Source organism: Chiloscyllium plagiosum, chromosome 1, assembly GCF_004010195.1.
Source record: "Chiloscyllium plagiosum isolate BGI_BamShark_2017 chromosome 1, ASM401019v2, whole genome shotgun sequence".
In the NCBI taxonomy this organism is placed as follows: Eukaryota; Metazoa; Chordata; class Chondrichthyes; order Orectolobiformes; family Hemiscylliidae; genus Chiloscyllium; species Chiloscyllium plagiosum.
Genome location: NC_057710.1, coordinates 137,948,736 through 137,972,918, shown reverse-complemented (window position 1 = coordinate 137,972,918; position 24,183 = coordinate 137,948,736). Strand labels below are relative to the sequence as shown.

Below are 24,183 nucleotides of genomic sequence, written 5' to 3'. Positions count from 1 at the left end.
ATAGTCCAACAGGTTTATTTGGAAGCACAGTACAAGCTTGTGGAGTGGGGTTCCTTTGTCAGGTAGCTATAACCTAGTGCTGGACTATCACTATCTCGAAATGGCTTGGCTGCGATATCACGGAACTGCAATATTATGTCTGATTGTATTGCAGGAGCAGGTGAGATTTGAACCATGATATGGTTGGGAGAATGGGTTTGAAACCAGGTCTCCAACGCTCAAAGCGGGAATGTTACCATTGAGCTACAGTAACATGTATGGACGCCATGACCCAACAGGCGGCTCTTGTTCTGGATCTGCATGATGTCAGCCCGTATTTGCGTGTTGATGTCTATGGTCCCACCTCCCCCCACTACACCCGCTGCAAGATGGCGACTGAGTCCGAACAGCTGCTTCGGTTCCGGAACCAGTTCCGAGCGGCGGCGCCGACGACCGCGTTTCCTCGGGACTCGGTGTGGCCGAGAGCGCCAGGTGGGGGGGATAGGGCCGAATGCAAACACCGCGTACACCTCCCGCCCATTAACCCAACCACCATCACCTCCCCCACCTCCCCCCCGCAGTTGTTTGGGGTGTGGGCATCGCTGGCTGGCTTAATGTTCATTGTCCGTCCCCGGTGTCCCTTGAGATGGTGATGATGATGGTAATGATGATGATGATGATGATTGGTGGTGAGCTGCCTTCTGGAATCACTGCAGCCCACCTGCTGTGGGTTGACCCACAATGTCCTTAGGGAGGGAATTCCAAAATTCTGACCCAGCGACGGTGAAGGAAAGCGTTATATTTCCATAATTTGGAGATGCCGGTGTTGGACTGGGGTGTACAAAGTTAAAAATCACATGTGATATATTTCCAAGTCTGGATGGTTAGTGGCTTGGAGGGGAACTTGAAATTGGTGGTGTTCCCGTGTATCTGCTGACCTTGTCCTTCTAGGTTGGAGTGGGATCATGGATGTGGAAGGTGCTGTCTAAGGAATTTTGGAGAATTTGTGCAATACCTGTTGTAGCTGGTAAACGCTGATACCTCAGAGTGTTGGTGGTGGAGGGAGTGAACGTGGTGCCAAGTGAGTGGCAACTTTGATATGGATGGTGACTGGAGCTTTACTCTGAGTCATACAGCATGGAACTAGACCCTTTGGTCCAAATCATCCACACCGACCAAGTTTCCCAAATTAGGTTAGTCCCACTTGCCTGTGTTTGGCTCATATTCCTCTAAGGAGGAGAAAGTTGTAGAGGGTGGAAGAGAAACGTCGATTCTCCCGCTCCTTGGATGCTGCCTGACTTGCTACGCTTTTCCAGCAACACATTTTCGAGCTCATATTCCTCTAAACCTTTCCTATCATGTACCTAGACTAATGTCTTCTAAATGTTGCAAATGTACCTGTATTTAACATTTTCTCTGGCAATTTATTCCACATGTGAACCACCCTCTTGAAAAAAGTTGCTCTTCTGGTCCCTTTAAAATATTTCCCCTTTCACCTTAAACATATGTACACTAGTTTTGAAATCCCCTACCCAAGGGAAAAGACCTTTGCCATTCATTTTATCTATACCCCTTGTTATTTTATAAACCACTATAGGTCACCTCACCCTCCTACTTCCGGTGAAAAAAGTCCTGGCCTATCCTTATAACTAAAATCCTGCAGTCCTGGTAAATCTTTTTTGAAGGGCAAAAGTGAGGACTGCAGATGCTGGAGATCAGAGTCAAGGTTAGAGTGGTGCTGGAAAAGCACAGCAGGGCACCAATCTTTTCTGAATCCTGTCCAATTTAATAATATCCTTCCTTTTGTAGAGCGACCAGGACAGTAAACAGTACTCCAAAAGTGGCCTCACCAACATCCAATACAACCTCAACATGATATCCCAACTCCTATACTCAGTGGTCTGAGCAATGAAGGCAAGCATGCAAAATGCATTCTTAACCACCTTGTTTATCTGTGATGCAACTTTCAGAGAATTATGTACCTGAACCCCTAGATGTCCGTTCACAACATTGCCCAGGGCCCATTAACTGTATAATTTGTGTCCTTGTTTGTTTTACCAAAATGCAACACCTCTCATTTAGCAAGATAAAGTCTGTCTGTCACTCAACGCATTTGACCATTGATTTAGTAATCTTAGATAACCTTCACTGTTGATTATACCACCAACTTTGATGTCATCCACATGCTTACTAACCATGCCTCCTAAAATCTCATCAAAGTTGTTTATATAAATGACAAATGCAAATGGACCCAACAGCAACCTCTGTTGAACACCACTGGTCATAAGTCTCCAGTCTGAAAAGCAACCCTCCTCCACCACCTATCTCCCACCATCAGGCCAATTTTGTATCTGATTGGCAAACTCTTACTGAATCCCTTGTGTTCTAAATTTATTAATTAGTCTACCGTGCGGAATCTTGTCAAAGGCTTTACTAAAGTCTATCCATGTAGACCATGCCTACTGCTTTGCCGCCCTCAATCTTTCTGGTTATGTCCTTGAAAGACTCAATCAAGTTTGTGAGACATGATTTTCCACACACAAAGCTGTGCTAACTCTCCCTATTCAGTCCCTGACTACAAATACATGTAAATTCTATCTCTCAGAATCCCCTCCAAAAACTTACCCTCTACTGATATCAGACTCATAAGTCTATAGTTCCCAGGCTTCTCCTTACACCCTTTCTTAAATAAAGGCTCGACGTTATCCACCCTCCAGTCCTCTGAAACCTCACCTGTGGCTGTAGATGTATCTGTTAGGGGTCCTACAATTTCTCCCCTAACTTCTCTCAATGTCCTGGGATACACTTGATTGGATTATCCAAATGGGAGCATTCACGCTTTGGAGAGTTAGGAGCTGAGCTACTCACTGTAATTCAAAGACTTTATTTCAGGATTCCTAGCTGCTGACCTCCATCTCCTCCGATATTGAAGCAAAGTCCAAATGCAGCATGACCTGGACAATATCTAGACTTGGGCTGAAAAATAGCAAGTCACATTCATGCCATACAAATGTCAGGTAAAGACCATCAATATGAGACAATCTAACCATCGCTCTCTGAATATCCTCACTATTAACATCCTGGGGGTAACTATTTATCTAAAACTTGCCATATAAATACCTGTCACCACATCCCTTCCCCAATTCTAGCATCTTCCCCACCACCTCCCCCTCTCCTTTCCCGCCTCATCAACCAATATTCCCAACTCCATCCTCCTATTGCTTGCACGTTCCGTTATATTGCCTGTCCCCCAGCATTCCATGAGAAACCACTCTTGGAGATATTCTGGATTGCTAAGTGTGGAACTAAGCCACTGAAATGGGAGAGAAATGAGGAAAGATGCAGGTTCAAGGCTGGTGCAGGGCAGAACTTGAGAGGTTTGGCTAGGTGAGAGAGCGGAGAGGTGGACATTTTCAATTTTAGAGACCATGGGCGTCTTGCAAATTTCCGATGAGGGGTTTTGGTGATGGAGTGACAAAAATAAGAGTTGCCTTTGGTCTCCAGGACCTTTCTGAAGCAATGGCTGAGTTTTGGGAGTAGAATCAGGCTTTTATTTACTTTTGTTTTAATTTTAATTGATTCTTATAACTCTAGAATTAGTGATTACACTATTATTATAATTGATTTTTCAAGTTTTTTAATACACGTTGTACTAAGAAGATAAGAACAAGGAGCAGGAGGAGGCAATTCAATCACTTGAGCCTGCTCTGTCATTTGATATGATTACAGCTGATCTCATCTCAGCCTCAACACCACTTCCCTGCGCCTACCCCATCATCATTCAATTCATTTACTAGTTCCATTCGGAGGTTTTCTGGTTCCATAGTTCCAGACCCATCTCTGGGCTATTCCAGACTAAGCTCTGGGTCCTAGACTCCTACACTGTGATTTGTTAGCCATAGAAGGTGTGTTCATTACATGCCAAAAAGATTGATTACCAGCCTCTAAATCCCTTCAATATGCCTGATGTCAGAGGGTGAGAGTGGCAGGTGCCCAGCCATTCTGCAGAAAGCAGTAACATATGACTGTAGTACTTTGCCTGTAGCATTGATCAATACAATGGAAGCCCGTGGTCCAACCATAAGATGTATGAGCACAAGTAAGCCGTTTGGCTCATTGAGTCCACTCTGCCATTCAATGAGATCATGGCTGATCTGGTAATCCACAACTCCACTTCTTGCCAGTTCCTCAAAACTCTTGATTCCCTCACTAATTAAAATATCTATATCAGCCTTGAGAAGGTCATGTTGGAAATGTATAACATATTAGCTAGGCCACAGCTGTTGTGTGTAGTTCTGAGATCCACACTATGGGAGGAATGTGATCGCACTGGAGAGAATGGAAAGGAAATTTACCAGAACGTCGCCTGGAATTACATTGAGAAATTGATAAGACTGGGGTTGATTTTCTTAGAGGAGATTGAAATGTGTAAAATTTAGGGGCATAGATAGGTTAGACAAGAAGAAACTTATTTTCCCTTGATGAAGGGATCAGTGATCAGAGGGCATGGATTTCTTGTAAGGAGCGGAATGTTTAGAGGAGATGTGTGTGAAAACAGTTTCACCCAGAGGGTGATGGAATCTGGCAGAAACCCTCGACATGTAGAAAGTATTTAGATATGCACTTGGGATGCCAAGACAGACAAGGCTACAGGCTAGGGGCTGGAAAGTGGAGATAGAATAATTAAGAGTTGGAACGCATGACATGGGCACTATTGTCGGCTGTATCCGGGTGAGTGACGTCGGTGGGTGGGGCAGCAACAACAATGGCAAAAGTGACGTGCCGGTTAGGCCTGCGATTCTCCTCTACACTGGGGAGACAGGATGTCAACTTGCGGATCATTTCAGACAACATCTGCACCAACCAACCCCATTGCCCTGTAGTTGAACACTAACTCCCCCTCCCACTCTGCCAGGGACATGCAGGTCCTGGTCACCCGCCATTGCCAAACCCTAACTACCCGATGCCTGGAGGAAGAACGACTCATCTTCCATCTTGGGACACTTCGACCACATGGGATTGATGTGGATTTCACCAGTTTCCTCATTGCCCCGCCCCCCACCTTATCCCAGTCCTAATCTCCCAAATCTGCACCGCCCTCTTGAATGGTCCTACCTGTCCATCTTCCTTCCCATATATCTGCTCCACCCTCCTCTCTGACCTATCACCTTCACCCCCCCACCTTCATTTACTTATTGCATTCCCAGCTACCTCCCCTCCCCATCCCAGCCCAACCCCTTCCCATTTATCTCTCAGCCCCCCTTGGCCCACAAGCCTCATTCCTGATGAAAAGCTTAAGCCCGAAACATCGACCTACCTGACTGGCTGTGCTTTTCCAGCACCACACTCTTCAACTCTGATCTCCAGCATCTGCAGTCCTCACTTTCTCCCTAAAGATTAATGAAGTGGTTATTTTTAACAGGTGCAGATACAGTGGGTCAATGGCCTTTTTCTGTGCTGTGCATCTCAATGACTATGAATATATTTATCAACTCAGCCTCAATAGCCCTCAATGATAAAAAGTCCACACATTCACATCCTTCTGAGAGAAAGTAACCTCCTCATCTCAAATGGATGACTACTCTTGAGATTATGCTCTGTGGTCCTAGACTCTATCTGCATCTACCCTGTTGTGCCCCCTAAGAATATTTATATTTCAGTAAGATCACCTCTCATTCTTCTAGACTCTAATGAGTATAAGCCCAGCTACTACTCTTAAGAACATATCTCCAAATCTGGAAACATCCTAGTGAACCTTCTCTAGATTGCCTCCAATGGCAGTATATCTTTCCTTAGTTCAAAGAACTAGAACCATTCACAGTAGTTGCTATAGTCTGACTTTTATAGTTTTAGCAAGGACTCTGTTTTGTATTCCATTCCCTTTTGAAATAAAGGCTAATATTCCTTAGATTTCCATATTGATTGCTGAACTTAAATGCTAGTTTTTTGTGATATATGCACTTGAACCCCCAAATCCTTTTGTGTTTCAGCTTTCTGCAGTCTTTTCCAATTTAAATAATATTCATTTCTTCTGTTCTTCCTGCCAAACTCTCTGTTGTCCCCAAGACTTGCCATCCTATTTATTTTTGTCATTCCCAAACTTGGTTTTACTTCTACTATCCGAGTCATTAATTGTAAATTATTATAAATAATTGTGGCTTCAGCACTGATCGCTGTGGCACTTCACTAGTTACAGACCATCATTCTGAAATGCTCCCTTTACCTCAATTCCCTGTCTTTGATTAATTAACCTCATTCATTACTCCCATCACCATGGGCTCCAATCTTATTAAGTAGTCTTAAGTGCACTACCATATGCAATGCCTTTTGCAAATCCAAACATATTACATTTATTGGTGCCCCTTTATCTACATTGATTGCTACCTCCTGAAACAACTGTAATAACTTTGTCAGGCATGATTTCCCCTTCGTGAAGCCACGCTGACTCTACATGGTTCTAAATGTTCTGCTTACATCTTTATAATAGACTCTAGAACATTCTCCCAGTAGATGTTAGGTTAACTGGCCAATAGTCACATGTAATTCAGCTGCTTCACTTTTTGAATATGGGTGTTACATTGGCAGTTTTCCAATGCTCTAGATTTTTCCAGTACCTAAGGACTCTTGGAAGACTACCGTCAGTGCATTGACTATCTTTAAAATCCTAGAATGCAGTCTGGGAGGTCTAGGGAGCATATTGGCCTTTAGCCCCATTAGTTTCTCTAATTATTTAGCTCTAGTGATAGTAATTGTGCTTGTTTCCTCCTCTTCCCCCACCCCTCAAAATATCCACATACCACTTTAGCTCTTCATTATTTAGTATATTTAGAATATTAGAAGTAACCTTTTATCGTGGATATGTTCTGTTCAACTCCACTACCATTTCATTTATTATTTCTCACCCTCATTTTCTAAGTGCCCAATATTCCACTGTTGCCTCTCTCTTCCTTTTTATATATTTGAATTATTCTTGGTGTCCATTTTTTGTTTGTCCTCAGTTTGTTTTCGCCCTCTTTCTTGGTCATCTTTTGGCTTTTAAAACTTTCCCAATCCCCTAACGTACCACTAATTGTTGCCTTGTTGCATGGTTTTCTTTAAATTTGATATTGTCCTTAACTTCCCTGTGAACCATAGTTGGTTTAACCCCTTCCTAGAATCCTCTAAGATATTTTACGCTGTGAGTCATAAGAATTTTTCTTTAAAATGTCTGCCATTGTTCATCAAACCCTGGAATCAAGGACAGGAGAAAAGACAGATAAACTAGTGCCATAAGGGAGTCAAAAGGACAATCTCCAGATACAGAGAGGCCACATTAGACTTCATCAGGTTTTGTTGAGTTTAAGCTGCTGGCATATCTCTTATACTGTATGCAAAGTGAATGCTGTTCATCAGTATCTGATAGTTTTAACAATATTGTTTTTTTATGAGCAGATATACGAGATGAGGAAAAGAAGACAGAAAAACCACTTCCTAGATTTAACATGCACTCTGTGTTCTGGATTTTAGCATCAATCGCAGTGACCTATTATGTTGAATTTTTTTCCACAATTAAAACTGATTGCCGAATAGAAGGGTAAATACTCTGAATATATTTTATTTATGCTATCTCTGACTTATATATTTTGAACTTTGAAAATGAAAGATATTTTTGCTTTTTTGCCCCCAACAATGTGGAGGGACAATGCTGGTGGGAGGGTGAGGAGTTACTACACTCTGACAGTGTTGAGCAAGCTCCATGTCGATCCCATCTGTACTGCAGGCGCCTGCCATCCATGCGTTTATGCTCATGATCTTAATGCTTTTATGTGACTTTGTCATTTCCAGAATAAAAATGTTGAAAATTCAAACAATTTTCAATTTTGGAGAAGAGTAATTCTCTAATCTTTCAAAACTGGTGGATGCATAGATCATAGTCTAGAAAATTCTACAACAGCATATGCTGAGAATGCATGGTGAAAACTCTGTTGTGGAGAAGAACATTCATTTGAAGCTTGGGCTCTTAAAACTGATGGTTGACTTCATGTAAAACCTTTGAAGGAATTAAGGAAAGAAAAGTGAATTTAATGGGAAATGTAATTGTTACTATGCAATGTAATTTCCTCTGGTTTTCTTCCTGGGCCTTTCAATTACTGAAGAGAAAAGGCAGCTAAGTAAGTCTGCATAAGGCATATTGTGATTTTTGTCAACAGTAGTAGTATTTCAGCTTTTTTTTTAAGAGATCCAGTTATGTGACATTTTAAAGATGAAAACATCACGTTACAGAAGTGACAAAGACCATGAAATGTAGTACGTCTAGTTGCTGCTTGTTGATGAGATGAAAAATATCTTTTATGCTCTTAATTAGCAGTAATTTGTGAAAAACTACTACTGGTTATGAGTGAAATTGAGATGAGACCAGAAGTTGGTCTTGTATAGAAATTCTAGATTTAGTATCCCAATTGTGGGCGGCACGGTGGCACAGTGGTTAGCACTGCTGCCTCACAGCGCCAGAGACCCGGGTTCAATTCCCGACTCAGGCGACTGACTGTGTGGAGTTTGCACATTCTCCCCGTGTCTGCGTGGGTTTCCTCCGGGTGCTCCGGTTTCCTCCCACAGTCCAAAGATGTGCAGGTCAGGTGAATTGGCCATGCTAAATTGCCCGTAGTGTTAAGTAAAGGGGTAAATGTAGGGGAATGGGTAGGTTGCGCTTCGGCGGGTCGGTGTGGACTTGTTGGGCCGAAGGGCCTGTTTCCACACTGTAACTAATCTAAACTAATCTAATCTAATCTAATCTAATCTAATTGTGAAATAAGTATTCATCATATGCTGTTACTAATCAGGTGTTTGTGTCCTTTCTTGGGTTATAGAACATAGAACGTTACAGTGCAGGACAGGCCCTTCGTCCCTCAACATTGCACTGCCTTGTGAAACCAATCTGAAACCCATCTAATCTACACTTCTCCATTCTCATGCGTATGCCTATCCAATAACGATTTTAAATGCCTGTAAAGTTGGCGAGTCAGTGCGTTCCACACCCTTACTACTCTGAGTAAAGAAACTTACCACTGATATCTGTCCTTACCTATCACCCCTCAATTTGAAGCTATGTCCCTTCGTGCTAGCCATCACCATGGCTAGGAAAATTGCTGTCATTGACCATGTGTTCTAACCCTCTGATTATTTTATATCTCAATAAAGTTGCCCCTCAACTTTCTTCTGTCTAACAAAAAGTGCCTTAAGACCCTCAACCTTTCCTTGTAAGACCTTCTCTCTATACCAAGCAACACCCTAGTAAATCTTCTCTGAACCCTTTCCAAAGCTACCACATCCTTCCTATAACACGGGTGACTGGAACTGCGCAGAATACTCCAAGTGCAGCTGCACCAGAGTTTTGTACAGCTGCAGCATGACCTCATGGTTGTGAAACTCGATCCCTCTAGTAATGAAAGCTAACACACCGTATGCCTTCTTAACAGCCCTATCAACCTGCATGGCAACTTTGAGGGATCTTTGTATGGACACTGAAATCTCTCTGCTCATCTACATTACCAAAAATCTTATCATTCGCCCAGTACTCTGCATTCTTGTTACTCCTTCCAAAGTGAGTCACCCCACACTTTTCTGCATTAAACTCCATTTGCCATCTCTCAGCCCAACTCTGCAGCTTATCTATGTCCCTCTGTAACCTACAACATCCTTTGGCACTATCCACAACTGTACTGACCCTAGTGCCATGGGCAAATTTACTAACCCATCCTTCTATGCTCTCATCCAGGTCATTTATAAAAATGACAAACAGCAGTGGACCCAAAACAGATCCTTTCGGTACACCGCTAGTAACTGAACTCCAGAATGAACACTTCCCATCAATCATCACCCTCTGTCATCTTTCAGCTAGCCAATTTCTGATCTAAATCACTAAGTTGCCTGCAATTCCATGCCTGTGTACTTAGTGTAGTAGCCTACCATGGGGAACCTCATCAAATGTCTTACTGAAACCATTCACCCCCATCAATGGCTTTATCCTCATCCAATTGTTTGGTCACCTCAGAGAACTCAGTAAGGTTTGTGAGGCATGACCTACCCTTCACCAAACTATGTGAACCATCCCTAATCAACTTATTCCCATCAAGATGATTATAAATCCTATCTGTCTAACCTTTTCCAACTCTACCCACAACTGAAGTAAGGCTCACTGGTCTGTAATTACTAGGGTTGTCTCTACTTCCCTTCTTGAACGAGGGAACAACATTTGCTACCCTCCAGTCTTCTGGTACTATTCCTGTAGACAATGATACATAAATATCAAAGCCAAAGGCTCAGCAATCTTCTCCCTGGCTTCCCAGAGATTCTTCGGATAAAGCCCATCCAGCCCAAGGGATTTATCTGTTTTCAAACTTTGCAGAATTTCTAACACCTCCTCCTTGTGAACCTCAATCCTATCTATCTAGTAGCCTGTTTCTCAGTATGGTACTTGACAACATTGTCTTTTTCCAGTGTGAATACTGACTAAAAATATTCATTTGCACCTCCCCATCTCTTCTGACTCCACACAAAACTTCCCACTGTTGTCCTTGATTGGCCCTAATCTTATTGTAGGGTTCTTTTATCCTTTATATGCCTATAGAAAGCTTTAGGATTTTCCTTGATCCTACCCGCCAACAACCTCTCGTATCCCCTCCTCGCTCGTCTTAGTCCTCTTTTTTAGATCTTTCCTGGCTACCTTGTGACTCTCAATCACCCTAGCTGAGCCTTCACTTCTCATCCTAACATAAGCCGCCGCCTTCCTCTTCTCATCTTCCTTCTTCCTCTTCCTCCTTCCGTATGTCTCTCCAACAATGCTATATCACTGAACGTCAAGCTAGTGTTTCTAGGACTGTCACTGACCTCATCTCCTCTGGAAACCTTCCTTCCACAACTTCTCACCTAATTTGTTCCACTTGCTCTTCCTCCCCCTTTGGCAAGACAGTAAAATCTATCATATTCCAGTTCCCAGTCATTTCACTCAAAATTTAATTCTGTTTCTGTCACCACAGATGCTGCCAGATCTGTTGGGTTTCTGCAGCATTTTTTTTTTGTTTTTATTTAAAAGGCATTTACTCATGTCTGCTTCTTGTCAGTAATTCTTTTTTTCTCTCTCTCTAAATCAGTCGATGGTTCCTTTTAGGATCCTCACTCTTGATAATTAGCTTACTGATTGCCTTCTATTGCATCTTCTACCTGGAGTGGTACAGAGGGATCAGACAATATGAGCAATATAACCCAACCCTGGTTCCTTCAGCTACAGCATCTTTCATTGCTGCAGCAGTATGGTAAGTTTTTGAAGTCATTGGCAAATATCAGTTTGATTTTTAACTTGTTTCTGCTTGCAATAAAATTCTGTATTACTGAACAGAGTTGTTCCAATCTGTTGTACTAAACATAAATCTGAAACATGATGTTCAAACCGATATTGGGAAATAATGCCATGGAATTTAGGTGCTTTAGTCTTGATAAGAGGGTTAAATGTATTAATTGATCCTATCGAATCTTCTTCCTGACCTCTCTGCCCCCACCCCAGTCTGACCTATCACCCTCACCTTGACCTCTTTCCACCTATCGCATTTCCGACACCCCTCCCCCAAGTCCCTCCTCCCTACCTTTTATCTTAGTCTGCTGGACAAACTTTCCTCATTCCTGAAGAAGGGCTTATGCCCGAAACGTCGATTCTCCTGTTCCCTGGATGCTGCCTGACCTGCGCTTTTCCAGCAACACATTTTCAGCTCTGATCTCCAGCATCTGCAGTCCTCACTTTCTCCTTAAATATATTAATGACTATTTGCAAGCAAATGTAATATTAGCCCTATGTATGTTACTTATTTAATATTTGTCTTTAACTGTTATTTTAGCTGGAGATGATACTTCTCTGCAGAACTGAAACAATTGATCTTGGCAGACATTTCAGTGAGGCAGTGCTGCACTGTCGATGTCATTCAGGGGCAATATTAAACTGAGCCTTGTGCAGGAAGAAATAAGAGAACCTGTACCAGTATTTGACGAAAAACAGAGTTTTCCTATTCTCCTGTGCCCTACACCCACCAAGCAGTAACATAAAAAAGATTTTTTGGCTATTTGTTCCATTTGCTGTTAGTGGGATCTTGTTGTGTGCAATCTTCTGCCTGCATAAAAATCATGAATGAGGCGCTCGTGTGACACAATGGTAGTGTCCCTACATCTGAGCCAGGAGGCCTGGTTTCAAGTCCCATCTACTCCAGAGGTGTGTAGTGGTATCTCTGAACAGGTTGGTTAGAAAATATCTATAATCATGAATGACTTACTTCTGAACCAGGAGGCCTGTATTCAGGGTCCCCCTGCTCAAGTGGTGTGTTGTTTAGAATTTTTTTTATATAATCATGTATATACTTAGTGATTTACCAACTCCTTTACCTATTCTGTCACTTTTCAAAGATTTGTGTACAGTATCTCTAATTATCTCTTCTTGCACCACCTTTAAAATTGTATCATGTAACATACATTTTTGTATGAAGAACGAATGGATAATGTTATCACCTCACTCTTTTCTGAGCTGATTTTAAAGAGCATCATGATTGTGAAGGCAAGCACATGACCACAGCAGGATTCCACAAACATGAATGGCCAGTTAATTGATTTTGGTGTCAATACTGGTAGGGCTAGTGAATATGAAGCAGTCAATGGAAGTAGTGTTTATTTTCATCAAATACTAGCATAGGTTAGATTCGCTACAGTGTGGAAACAGGCCATTTGGCCCAACAAGTCCACACCGACCCTCCAAAGTTTAACCCACGCAGACCCATTTCCCTCCGATTAATGCACCTAACACTCTGAGCAATTCAGCATGGCCAATCCACCTAACTTGCACATCTTTGGACTGTGGGAGGAAACCCACACAGACATGGGGCGAACGTGCAAACTCCATACAAACAGGCTGAAATCGAACCTGGGTCCCTGGCGCTGTGAAGCAACAGTGCTAGCCACTGATCTTTTACTTCTGCTTGAAGAAGCCCGAGTTTACTATTGTATATGAATGGCATTAGCATTGCAGCAGTTAATCTACTGTACTGAAGTATCTGTGATGTGGAGGTGCCAATGTTGGATTGGGGTGGGCAAAGTCTGAAGTCACATGACACCAGGTTACAGTTCGACAGATTTGCTTGAAATCACAAGCGTTCAGAGCGTTGCTACTTTGTCAGGTGACGTCAGCCATTTTGACATCAGAAAGTTCATTCAAGTCTCTATCCATTACGTGAACCCTGCCTAAATGTGGCAGAGTACCATGTGGTTCATTGATTTGCAGATTGCATTGGTACATTGCATTAGTGAGTATGTTTTCCTGTCAAAAATTTGTTTTATTCTATCTGAGCATTTCTTTCCATTTTCTATTAAAAGACATTTGCAAATAAGTCATGCTGCATGCTGAGCAGTATATGCATTGTTGTTAACTAGCAATGCTCAAAATGTTTGTCAGTCCTCGACCATGGAACTCAAATGTATTGATTCCTACATCCTTAAAAATAACTACTTTGTCAGAGGTTTGAATCTTTGGCAGTAGGCCCTTAGTCAATTTTGAAATGAAAATCAATTACTTGATTCATTTGTTACTTGAATTAAAATTAATTAACAAGCCATCAGGAAGGCTGTTACTATGTTAATCTTTTATCACAAGGATTTGAGAGCAAGACTGGCAAAGTTTTGCATCAGTTGTATAGGAACGTGGTTAGATCATAGCTAGTGTATTGCATACTTTTGTTCTTAGGTTTTTAATTTATATTTTATATTTGGGAGGGATATTATTGTTATTGAGGGAGTGCAATGAAAATTCACTTGACTTGTTCTGTGGATGGTAGGACTGTCCGATGAAGGGAGATGAGTGAAACTGGGCCTGTATTCTTTCAAGTTTTGAAAAATTACGTAATCTCATTGAAATCTACAGAAGACTTGAAAAGTAGGCAGAGTCGATCAGCTAAGATGTTTCCACTGAATGGAGAGTCTAGAACCAGGGTGTACAATTTAAAGATTTGGTGAAAGCCACTTGATACTGAGTTGAAGAGAAATCTTTTTATAATCAGAAGGTGGTATATCAATGGAATTCTTTATCCCAGAAGGCTAAGAATATGCTTCAAGTAGACATAGACAGATTTCTAAATAGTAATGGTGTAAGGAGTTAGAGGAAATAATATGGGGAAAAAGACAGAGATGTACTGCATGGAAACAGACCCTTTGGCCCAACCCGTCCATGCCGACTAGATATCCCAACCCAATCTAGTCCCACCTGCCAGCACCCGGCCCATATCTATCCAAACCCTTCCTATTCGTATACCCATCCAAATGCCTCTTAAATGTTGTAATTGTACCAGCCTCCTCCTCTTCTTCTGGCAGCTCATTCCATACACATACCACCCTGTATGTGAAAAAGTTGCTCCTTAGGTCTCTTTTATATCTTCCCCTCTCATCCTAAACCCATGCCCTCTAGTTCTAGACTCCCCGACCCCAGGGAAAGGATTTTGTTTATTTACCCTATCCATGCCCCTCATAATTTTGTAAACCTCTATAAGGTCACCCCTCAGCCTCCGACGCTCCAGGGAAAACAGCCCCAGCCTGTTCAGCCTCTCCCGATAGCTCAACATCTTTGTAAATCTTTTCTGAACCCTTTCAAGTTTCACAACATCTTTCTGATAGGAAGGAGACAAGAGTTGCATGTAATATTCCAACAGTGGCCTAACCAATGTCCTGTACTCAATACTCTGACCAATAAAGGAAAGCATACCGAATGCCGCCTTCACTATTCTATCTACCTGCGACTCCACTTTCAAGGAGCTATGAACCTGCACTCCAAGGTCTCTTTCTTCAGCAACACTCCTGAGAACTTACCATTAAGTGTATAAGTCCTGCTAAGATTTGATTTCCCAAAATGCAGCACCTCGTATTTATCTGAATTAAACTCCATCTGCCACTTCTCAGCCCATTGGCCCATCTGGTCAAGATCGTGTTGTAATCTGAGGTATCCCTCTTCGCTGTCCACTACACCTCCAATTTTGGTGTCATCTGCAAACTTACTAACTGTACCTCTTATGCTCGCATCAGGAGTGCATGATCACCCATGGTTGTACATTCTATTTTCCTATGAAAACTATTCAGATACTTCTAGAAAGTGAAGTTTGAATTAGTTTTATTTATGTATTATTTGGTGATGGGCCTTGTAATGAATCAAAGCAAATTTCTTTGTAATCCTGTTCATGGATAAATGATTGAAGGACTATTTGCTGGAATGGCTTTTCCATCATATTATTTGAGTCTAAATGGAAAGCCTTAGATGGCATTGTGGCTCAATAATTAAAATGCAAATCTATTTTATTTTCTGTGCATCCGGTAGTTATATACATCAAATACTGGGTTATGTTAATAAAACAGTCAAAAATGTCTGAAGGTGCCATAAAGTTAGCAAAACTCATTTGAAATCCTCATTGTATAACTGTTTTTATAGTTCATTCATTGCCAGTTTTTTATTACTGCTTTATACACAAATGGAAATTGACAACAGTTCAGAAATACTTGTTATATGAATATAGCATTTGCATGAATTTGACCAAGGTCTTTTCTACAATGTTGCAATTAACACTACCTTGTCATTATGTACCATATTGTACATATATTGATATTTCAAAGCCTGGAACATGACTGGTTTATTACATTTGAAATGCCGAAGCACTGAGTGCCCATTAAATGATCTTCTGATTGTAAGCTTTCTTTTTACAGCTTTAACATCGCTCTGTGGCCTGTGTGGTCTTTCTTTACTCCTTTTATCCTTTTCACTCAATTTATGGGTGTTGTGATGTTTGTATCACTACTGGGATGATTTGCAGGTAAGTCCTAATACTAGTTTGAACTGTTTTAACTCTTAACTCTTTTTTTTTCCTTTTCTTGTTTATTATAAGACTGTAAGATATAGAACCAGAATTAGGTCATTCGGCTAATTGAATCTGTCATTTGACATGTTTCTAAATCCCCTCTCCTGCCTTCTCCCTGTAACCCTTGATCCCCTTACCAATCAAGAACCTATCTAAAGTACACTCAGAGTTGACCTCCAAAGGTCTCTGTGGCAATGATTAACTATTAACCACAGATTAACTACCCTCCAGCTGAAAAAAATCCTCCTTGTCTCGATTTTAAAGGATCATCTCTTCGTTCTGAGGCTGTGCCTTCAGGTCCTAGTCTCTCCTACTAATTGAAACTTTTCCATATTCTCTCTGTCCAGACCCCTGTGTTCTGTAAGTTTTTTTTCAATGAGATCTCCCCGATTCTCCTAAACAGACCCAGAGTCCTGAACTGCTCCTCATATGACAAGCCCTTCAGCCTTGAGATCGAACATGTAAACCATTTCTGGTCCCCTCCAAGACCAGTATAGTCTTGCTTAGATGTGGGGCCCAGAACTGCTCTCATTATTTCAAATGTGGGCTGACCAATGCATTTTCGAGCCTCAGCAGTAAGTCCCTGATCTTGTATTCTAGCCCTCTTGAAATGAATGCTAACATTGAATTTGCCTTCCCAACTGAACTTGCATGTTAATCTTAAGAATCCTGATCCAGGACTCCCAAGTCCCTTCCTGGTTCAGATTTCTGAAATCCTTCCCCATTTAGACAATTATTCACACCTCAAAAGTGCATTGTATTCCATCTGCCTCTTCTTTTCCCATTCTCCCAGTCTGTCGAAGTCTTTTTCCAACCACTCTGCTTCCTCAATATTACCTGTCCCTCAACCTTTGTGTCATCTGCAAGCTTAAAAGCAATGCCCTCAGTTCCTTTGTCCAGATCATTTAATGTATTACCTGAACAGTTGTTGTCCCAACACAGATCCCTGTGAAACTCCTGGTCACCAGCTGCCATCCTGAAAGAGACCCCTTTATATTCCTACTGTCTTCTGCTAGTCGGTCAGTCTCTATCTATGCCAGTATCTTGCCCCTAATACCGTGGAACCATTGTAGTAGTTATACTTAACAAATCAACAAGTAGCTGCTGTCCCCAATTTGTGTTGTTTGTTGACCTCAATTGGGGTGTTACATTGTTCAGTGTAATTGGTTGTTAGGAATGAAGAAGTTATCTTGGGTTCTTGCTCCCCATTTATGCATGTTGATTGAAGCGACCCTATATAATTGAATAGCTTTGATTATAGAATTCCAGAATCATATGATTACTTCACAGAACCTAGCTATTTCTTATCATATTTAGTGGCACAGTGACAGTGTCTCTACTTCTGGGGTTCAAGTCCCACCTGCTCCAAAGATGTGTTGTGACATGACTGAACATGTTGATTAAAATTAATTTATAACTATACCCTATAACTATACCCTAACCCTCGACAGGAAAAGAGTCAGAAAAAAAGTCAGTTTGTATTTTTTTCAAATGTTCTGAAATCTAAAAATAAATATGTAAACCTATATCAATGGAAAATATACTTTTGTGAGCTAATTTAGTTATTGCTCTTTTTCAGTAAAGTTTGCACTTTGCTTGAATATTTTACAAATGTTATCAAAATTCTGATCCTAATCTCTGACTTAGAGTCACAGATTCATACCTTCGATCCAACTCGTCCATGCTGACCTGATATCCCAATCTGACCCAGTCCCAATTACCAGCATTTTGCCCATATCCCTCTAAATCCTTCATATACCCATCCAGATGCCTTTGAAATGTTTAATTGTATCCACCTCCACCACTTCCTCTGGCAGCTCGTTCCATACATGCACCACTGCATGAAAAAGCTAGCCCACAGGTCCTTTTTAAATATTTCCCCTCCCTTAAACCTATGCCCTCTACCTTTTGGACTCCCCGACCCTCTGAAAAATGTCTCAGCTATTCACCCTATCCATGCCTTTCATGATTTTATAAACTTCAGCCTCCGACATGCCTAGGGAAAATATGCCCCAGCCTATTCAGTCTCTCCCTACAGCCTCAACCCTCCAATCATGGCAATATCCTTATACACCTTTTCTGCACGCTCTCAAGTTTAACAACATTCTTCCTATAGAAGGCAACCAGGATTGTATGCTCAATTCAAAATGTGGCCTCACCAATGTTCTGTACAGCCACAACATGACGTCCAAACTCTCATACTCAGTGTTCTGACCAATAAAGGAAAGCATGCCAAATGTCGCCTTCACCATTCTATCTACCTGTGATTCCTCTTTCAAGCAACCATAAAACTGCACTCCAAGGTCATTCAGCAACTCTCCCAGGGCCCTACCATTAAGTGTATAAGGCTTGCCTTACCAAAATGAACACCTTACATTTATCTAAATTAAACTCTATCTGCCACTCGTCAGCCCATTGACCCATCTGCTCAAGGTCCCATTGTACAAAAGATTCACTCTTGACCAAACCACCTGTTTTGGTGTCATCTACAAACTTACTAACCATGCCTTCTGTAATAACATCCAAATCATTTCTATAAATTAACATAAGTTTACTGCCCATACATTCTTCTAATATTGGTGGCTTTTCACTCTTTTCATTTCAGTCACTAATTTATGTAGCTTTAAAGGAACACACAGTTCACAGACATTTAATTTGGATCAAAAAAGTTGAAACAAAATCCTTTCGTGAAGTGAACAGAGTATACGTGCATAGTTGCTGCTTTCGTTTGAAAATCAAACAAAGTACATAGACTAAAAGCCCTGAATCTCCTGTTTAAACTTTTAATCATAAAGAGATGCATTTGTCTAAGTCAATTCGTCCTCCTCACCTCTCAGTTCATTATGTTTGTCTCATACGTCAACTATTGTTACCTAGAGTGAATAGCAGGCAGGAGACAAGCTACTTTCTTTGTCAATGGTTTTATAGAATCAGATACTTGGAGGTACACCACAAGTCACCTGTCTCTTTCTCTGTAAATCTTTGGGTGTTCTCTCTGACCTTCACTCACTACTTTTCTGATTGGAATCTGGGAGCGTGAAAGAATTCATCATGAGAATCAGATATCTTTCCATCCATAGCACAATGCTTAAGAATCCACCAGCTTTGGTTCTGATTGGAGAAATTATTTATACATCAATCTTGTCAACTTTTCTCACAATTACGCTTCAGAGTAACTTTTCAAAGGCAATCAATCAACTCCTTTAATATGACTTCATTTTAAATAGGAGTCAAGGAAGTGCATTTATTGCAGCATAGTTGCTAAAATTGTGCAATTGTCAATTAACTTGTCATTTTTCTGAATATATAGAAATGTTTGTAAGATCTAACTTTCATTTTTCTCTTATTTCAGAACTCAGCTTGATGTTTCCTGTAAATAAAGAACTTGTCTTTCATGAGGCTGTAATTGTTACATAAAATAATCAAGTAACTGAAATGGAAAGCTTTCATTTAATGAATTTCACTATTATCACTCCTTTTGAATCTGTCCATGATCTATGATTCAGTTTGCAGAACAAGATTGCTTTTGTACAAGATTTAAAAATTATAATTGTTATTCTGTGAATAAGTGTAATTATAGAATTGAATAAATCTTTGTAATATCATGAACAAATATAATGTCCTTTTAAATGTGACTTCAGACCTGGCTGAAATGAGAGCAAGTGTTGCCAGCGGATGACTCTCTCTGATGGCAGACACAATCAAGGAAATTGCTTCTTTTTCTTATCTATATTATAAACTCTTCAGTAACATAAACACCCTCTAATTTGTTCTTATTTTTATTGACTCCAATGATAGCATTTTTTAAAGCAGAAAGGTATCCTGGTTGCAGTCTTCTGCAAGAACCATCCTAATCAGCAGCTGTACTTTTTTGTTAATTCCCCCTCCTATCCTGTGGAGTAACATGAATGATCTGCATTTTGTTTTGTGGATCAGATGTACCATTACTGCTCACTTTTATAACAATTTTGAAATAGCAGAATAAAGTTGTCTTTATAGAATTTCAGAACCAACTTCAACCTATTGTACATCCCCATTCCCTGTTATGGAATGGCAGAACTTTACAAGCTACTAGTTTTCTCTGCCAGATATGTGATGCAGAAAGATCTGCAAAACAAATTCTTCAAAGGTATGAAAATTACTTAAATTTTACTGTGTGTGGCATGTGATTGTGATTAATGATGACATCTAACAAATATGCTAAGAATGAGTGTATTTCATGCTATTTCTTCTGACCTAATTCCATGAGAGAGTATGCAGAGTCTTAAAAATTTAGCATGCATATGTTTGATATGTAAATTTGTTATCAAGTTGCAATATCAAAACTGGAATACTTGTGTACAAAATTGTTTTCACTCTTATTTAAAATGTACATGTTGCTAGTTTTATTACTCATTTTTGAATTAAAACTGAAACAAGAAAACCACAATGTTTGTCTCAGCTAGGTATCTACGCTAACATAATGTTCATCTGATTTTTTTTTGGTATGGTCGTTTCACAAATGAATAATTAAATCTGATGAATAAAATTGTTGTATGTGCTCATAGACAGCATGACTTGTTCTACAAGAGGAGGGGGATGCATTTAACTATAGTATGCTTTCACACTGGTATCCATACCTCTAATGTTCGTAATATTCTTTGTCTCAGCCACTTTTTTTTCAAATTCTGCTTATTTATATCATTGCTGTTTCTTATCAGGATATTATTATAAGTTGACTTCCTAGGCTGGTGGTAGCTTACAACCAGGATATTCTCCAATGTAAGGTCTACAATGGACAGTTTGTTAATTAACCTCCAAGCTAAAAACAAAAAAGTTTATTTTAAACTGACAATTTCTGGATGGTTTCCGACACTAAAGAGGCATAAATATTTATTAGTTTAAAAATTGTTGAATAAAGTCCTGCATGGAATGCTGCTAATGGCGTTTGTTAACAGGTTACTTTCAGAAGAATGATTGTAGTGACATTTTCAGTTTCTTAGACCTGTGCTTCCTTTTTCATCTTAACTGTGATCTTTTAGGCATGAGGTTGAGCTCTTTAATAATTAGTTTCACTCCAATATTCCATCTTGGAAAAACAAATGGTAGAAAATTGAATCATAGAATCCCTTCAGTGTGGAAGGAGACAATTTGGCACATCAACTCTCTGAAGAACATCCCACCCAAACCCAGCCCCGATCTTATCCCTGCATTTCCTTTGCCTAATCTATCCAGTTTCTTTATCCCTGGATATTATGAGGCAACATAGCATGTTCAATCCACTTATCCTGCATGTGTTTGGATTTTAAGAGGAAACTGGAGCACCCAGCAGAAACTTACACAGACAGAATGCGTAAACTCCACAGAGTCACCCAAGGCTGGAATCAAATCTGGATCCCTAGTGCTGTGGTGCAGTAGTAGTGTCCCAGGACCTGGAGGCTCAGGTTCAAGTCTCACCCACTTCAGAAGTGTGAATAACGTCTCTGACCAGGTTGATTAGAATAATAGATAAAACAAGTAGTAATACAGAAAGAAATAGTGAATATAAACATTTAAGTATTTCATAAACCATTTTCAGCTGCTTCATTGACAGCTTTCCCTCTGTCATAAGGTTAGAAGTGAGGATGTTCACTGATGATTGTGCAATGTTCAGGACAACTCAGCTCTTCAGACACTGAAGCAGTCCAGGTCCAAATGCAGCAATAACCTGGACAATATCCAGGCTCGAGTTTACAAGTGAAATACATTTGCGACACACGTCAAGCAATGACCATGTCCCTTAAGAGAAAATCTGCCCTTTGGCCCTTCATATTCAATGGTCTTACCATCACTGAATCCCCCACAATCAACATCCTGGAAGGTTACCATTGATCAATAATTGGACCGAACCAGTCTGACTGCAAGAACAGACAGAGGCTCGAAATACTGCAGCAAGTAACTCCGCTCCTGGCCCAAAGCCTGGCCACTATTTACAAGGCTCAAGTCAGGAGTGAGGTGGAATGCCTCTAACAGGCCTGTATGAGTGCAGCTCCAAAATACATGCAAGAAGCTCAACACCATCCAAGACAAGGCAGCCTGCTTGATGGCATCGCATCCGCAAATATCTACACCTTAACCTACTGACTGTTAGTAGCATTAGTTCAAGACTCATCAGCACCTTTCAAATGCAATTCTGCCTGGAAGGACAGCAGATACATAGGAACACCACCATCTGCAAGTTCCCCTCCAAGTCACTCAACATCCTGACTTGAAAAGATATTGCTATGCTTCAGCGTTGCTGGATCAAAATCCTGAAATTCCCTACCTAGTGGCATTGTGGGTTTATCTACAGCATATAGGGACTGCAGCGGTTTGAGAAGGCTGCTCACCACCATGTTCTCAAGGGTAACGGGATAGCAATACATGCTGGCCCAGCCAGTGATGCCATGTCCAATGTGAATAAAATAAGAGAATGTAGTATACTGTTGAGTGTTATGTGTAGTCTTTTGTCACTCGTTTATGGTAATGTATAATCAGTGAATGTGAATTGTTAAATAATGGACAATATTTTGGTATACTAAACATGGCTGCAGTTCAAGAAAATTCAACTCTAGGTTGATGGGTTAGACTGAGCTTCAGATGTTGCAATTTATCTGGATAGGAAAGGTTCCCTGTAAACTTTTTTGGGAGGTAGTTGCACTTCCTAATCTACATATTTCAGATTTGTTGTGTTGTTAGGGGTAAGAGTGCAACTGTAAGAGAGGAAGTTGGTTGGAAGCACTGGAATAGACTTGTAATTGTCTGATACATTTGAGGTTCTTGCAATATGTATGAATGAGAGTAGGCAGAATAAGCAAACTGCCTATAGCACTGATGTTCAGGAGAATATAGAATCATACAGAAAGAAACCAGACTCTTCGGTCCAACCAGTCCGTGCCAAACACAATCCCAAACTAAACTAATTCCATGTGCCTGCGCTTGGCCCATATCCATCCAAACATTCCTTATTTATGTCCTTATCCAAAAGTCTTTTAAATGCTGTAACTGTACCTGCATTCACCACATCCTCTGGAAGTTTATTCCACACATGAAACACTTTGTTTAATAAATAAAGCCTCGTGCCTTTTTGAAACCTCCCTCCTCTAACCTTGAAAGTATGGCCCCAAGTCTTGAAACCCCAAAGTGGAGAACCTGTAAAGGAATGGTACAGTAAGGGAATAGACATTATTCGCTGAAGCTGAGAACATGATTCCTGCAAGCTATATTGTCTGCCTGATGCCAGGCTGTAGAAATCTCAGAGCCAGAGAATAACTTGGTGTAGGAGAGAAAAGTTGTTGTGGTCGACATGGATGCCAATAGCATAGGAGAAAAAAAAGTTCTGCTGAAGAAATATGAATGTCTAGAGACACTGCCTGATGCCAGGCTGTAGAAATCTCAGAGCCAGAGAATAACTTGGTGTAGGAGAGAAAAGTTGTTGTGGTCGACATGGATGCCAATTGCATAGGAGAAAAAAAGTTCTGCTGAAGAAATATGTATGTCTAGAGACAAAATTAAAAATAAATACAAAGATACCAATGTCTGGATCATTATCTGAGCAAACTGCCATAAGGTCAATAACAATGAATCATGGCACAAAGATTAGTGTGGGAGAAATGGGTTTTGATACATAGAACACTGGCATCTGTACTGTGGAAAGAGGGAGCAAATTCTTTTACTTGGTGCATTGGGATGAGTATACTGGTGAATCTCATAACTAAGGCAGTAGAGGTCTTTAAGTTAAATGATAGTGTGTTCAAGTGAGAAGTGATTTAGAAAGTTTAGCAAAACAAGGCAAACATGCAGGGTAATGATGTATATAATGATAACCAGAGGGTGGTAGGTAGGAGCAGATTGCACAAACAAATGCATCAGCAATTGTTGCCAAAATAGGGAACAATGATTTTTGAAAAACTCAAGTTCTTTCCCTCAATCCTGTAAGAATTAAAGTATCGATAACATAACCAGATGTAAATTAACTTGATATATTAGCCGTTACAGAGAGACAGTTGCAAAGTGATCATGGCAGGAATTTGAATATGAATGGTATTTGACACTTCAAAATGTTATGACTCACTGGAGTAGAGCACTGGAAAGAAAACCTTGATTAGATTAGATTAGATTCTCTACAGTGTGGAAACAGGTCCTTCTGCCCAACGAGTCCTGGAGTTTTGCAGAAATTAAATATTAAGATAGGTAAATTGGGAAATTTATCTGTCTTTTAGACACAGGTTGGCAAAGCACAGACCACATTTCTGTACTTAACAAGAATAGCTATTCAAGTAAATAGGCCCTTGCAACTGGT

The 24,183-nt window shown here is 40.5% G+C and overlaps 1 protein-coding gene across 1 annotated transcript; it reads left to right on the top strand.

Annotated features, from left to right (window-relative positions):
• Positions 1–251: 251 nt before the first annotated feature.
• On the top strand, positions 252–20,313 carry tmem128 (transmembrane protein 128). Its single transcript, XM_043698180.1, has 5 exons — positions 252–471; positions 7,411–7,552; positions 11,109–11,270; positions 15,733–15,839; positions 19,237–20,313. The coding sequence occupies exons 1-4, from the start codon at positions 258–260 to the stop codon at positions 15,830–15,832; spliced, it is 618 nt and encodes a 205-aa protein (XP_043554115.1). The 5' UTR covers positions 252–257; the 3' UTR covers positions 15,833–15,839; positions 19,237–20,313.
• Positions 20,314–24,183: the final 3,870 nt, after the last annotated feature.

Bases quoted from the DNA above. Each gene is read 5' to 3' on its own strand.
- tmem128 (XM_043698180.1), top strand. From the start codon at position 258: ATGGACGCCATGACCCAACAGGCGGCTCTTGTTCTGGATCTGCATGAT. The intron at 472-7,410 runs GTGGGGGGGATA...TTTTATGAGCAG, and splicing joins GGTGTGGCCGAGAGCGCCAG to ATATACGAGATGAGGAAAAG. The intron at 11,271-15,732 runs GTAAGTTTTTGA...TTCTTTTTACAG, and splicing joins TTCATTGCTGCAGCAGTATG to CTTTAACATCGCTCTGTGGC.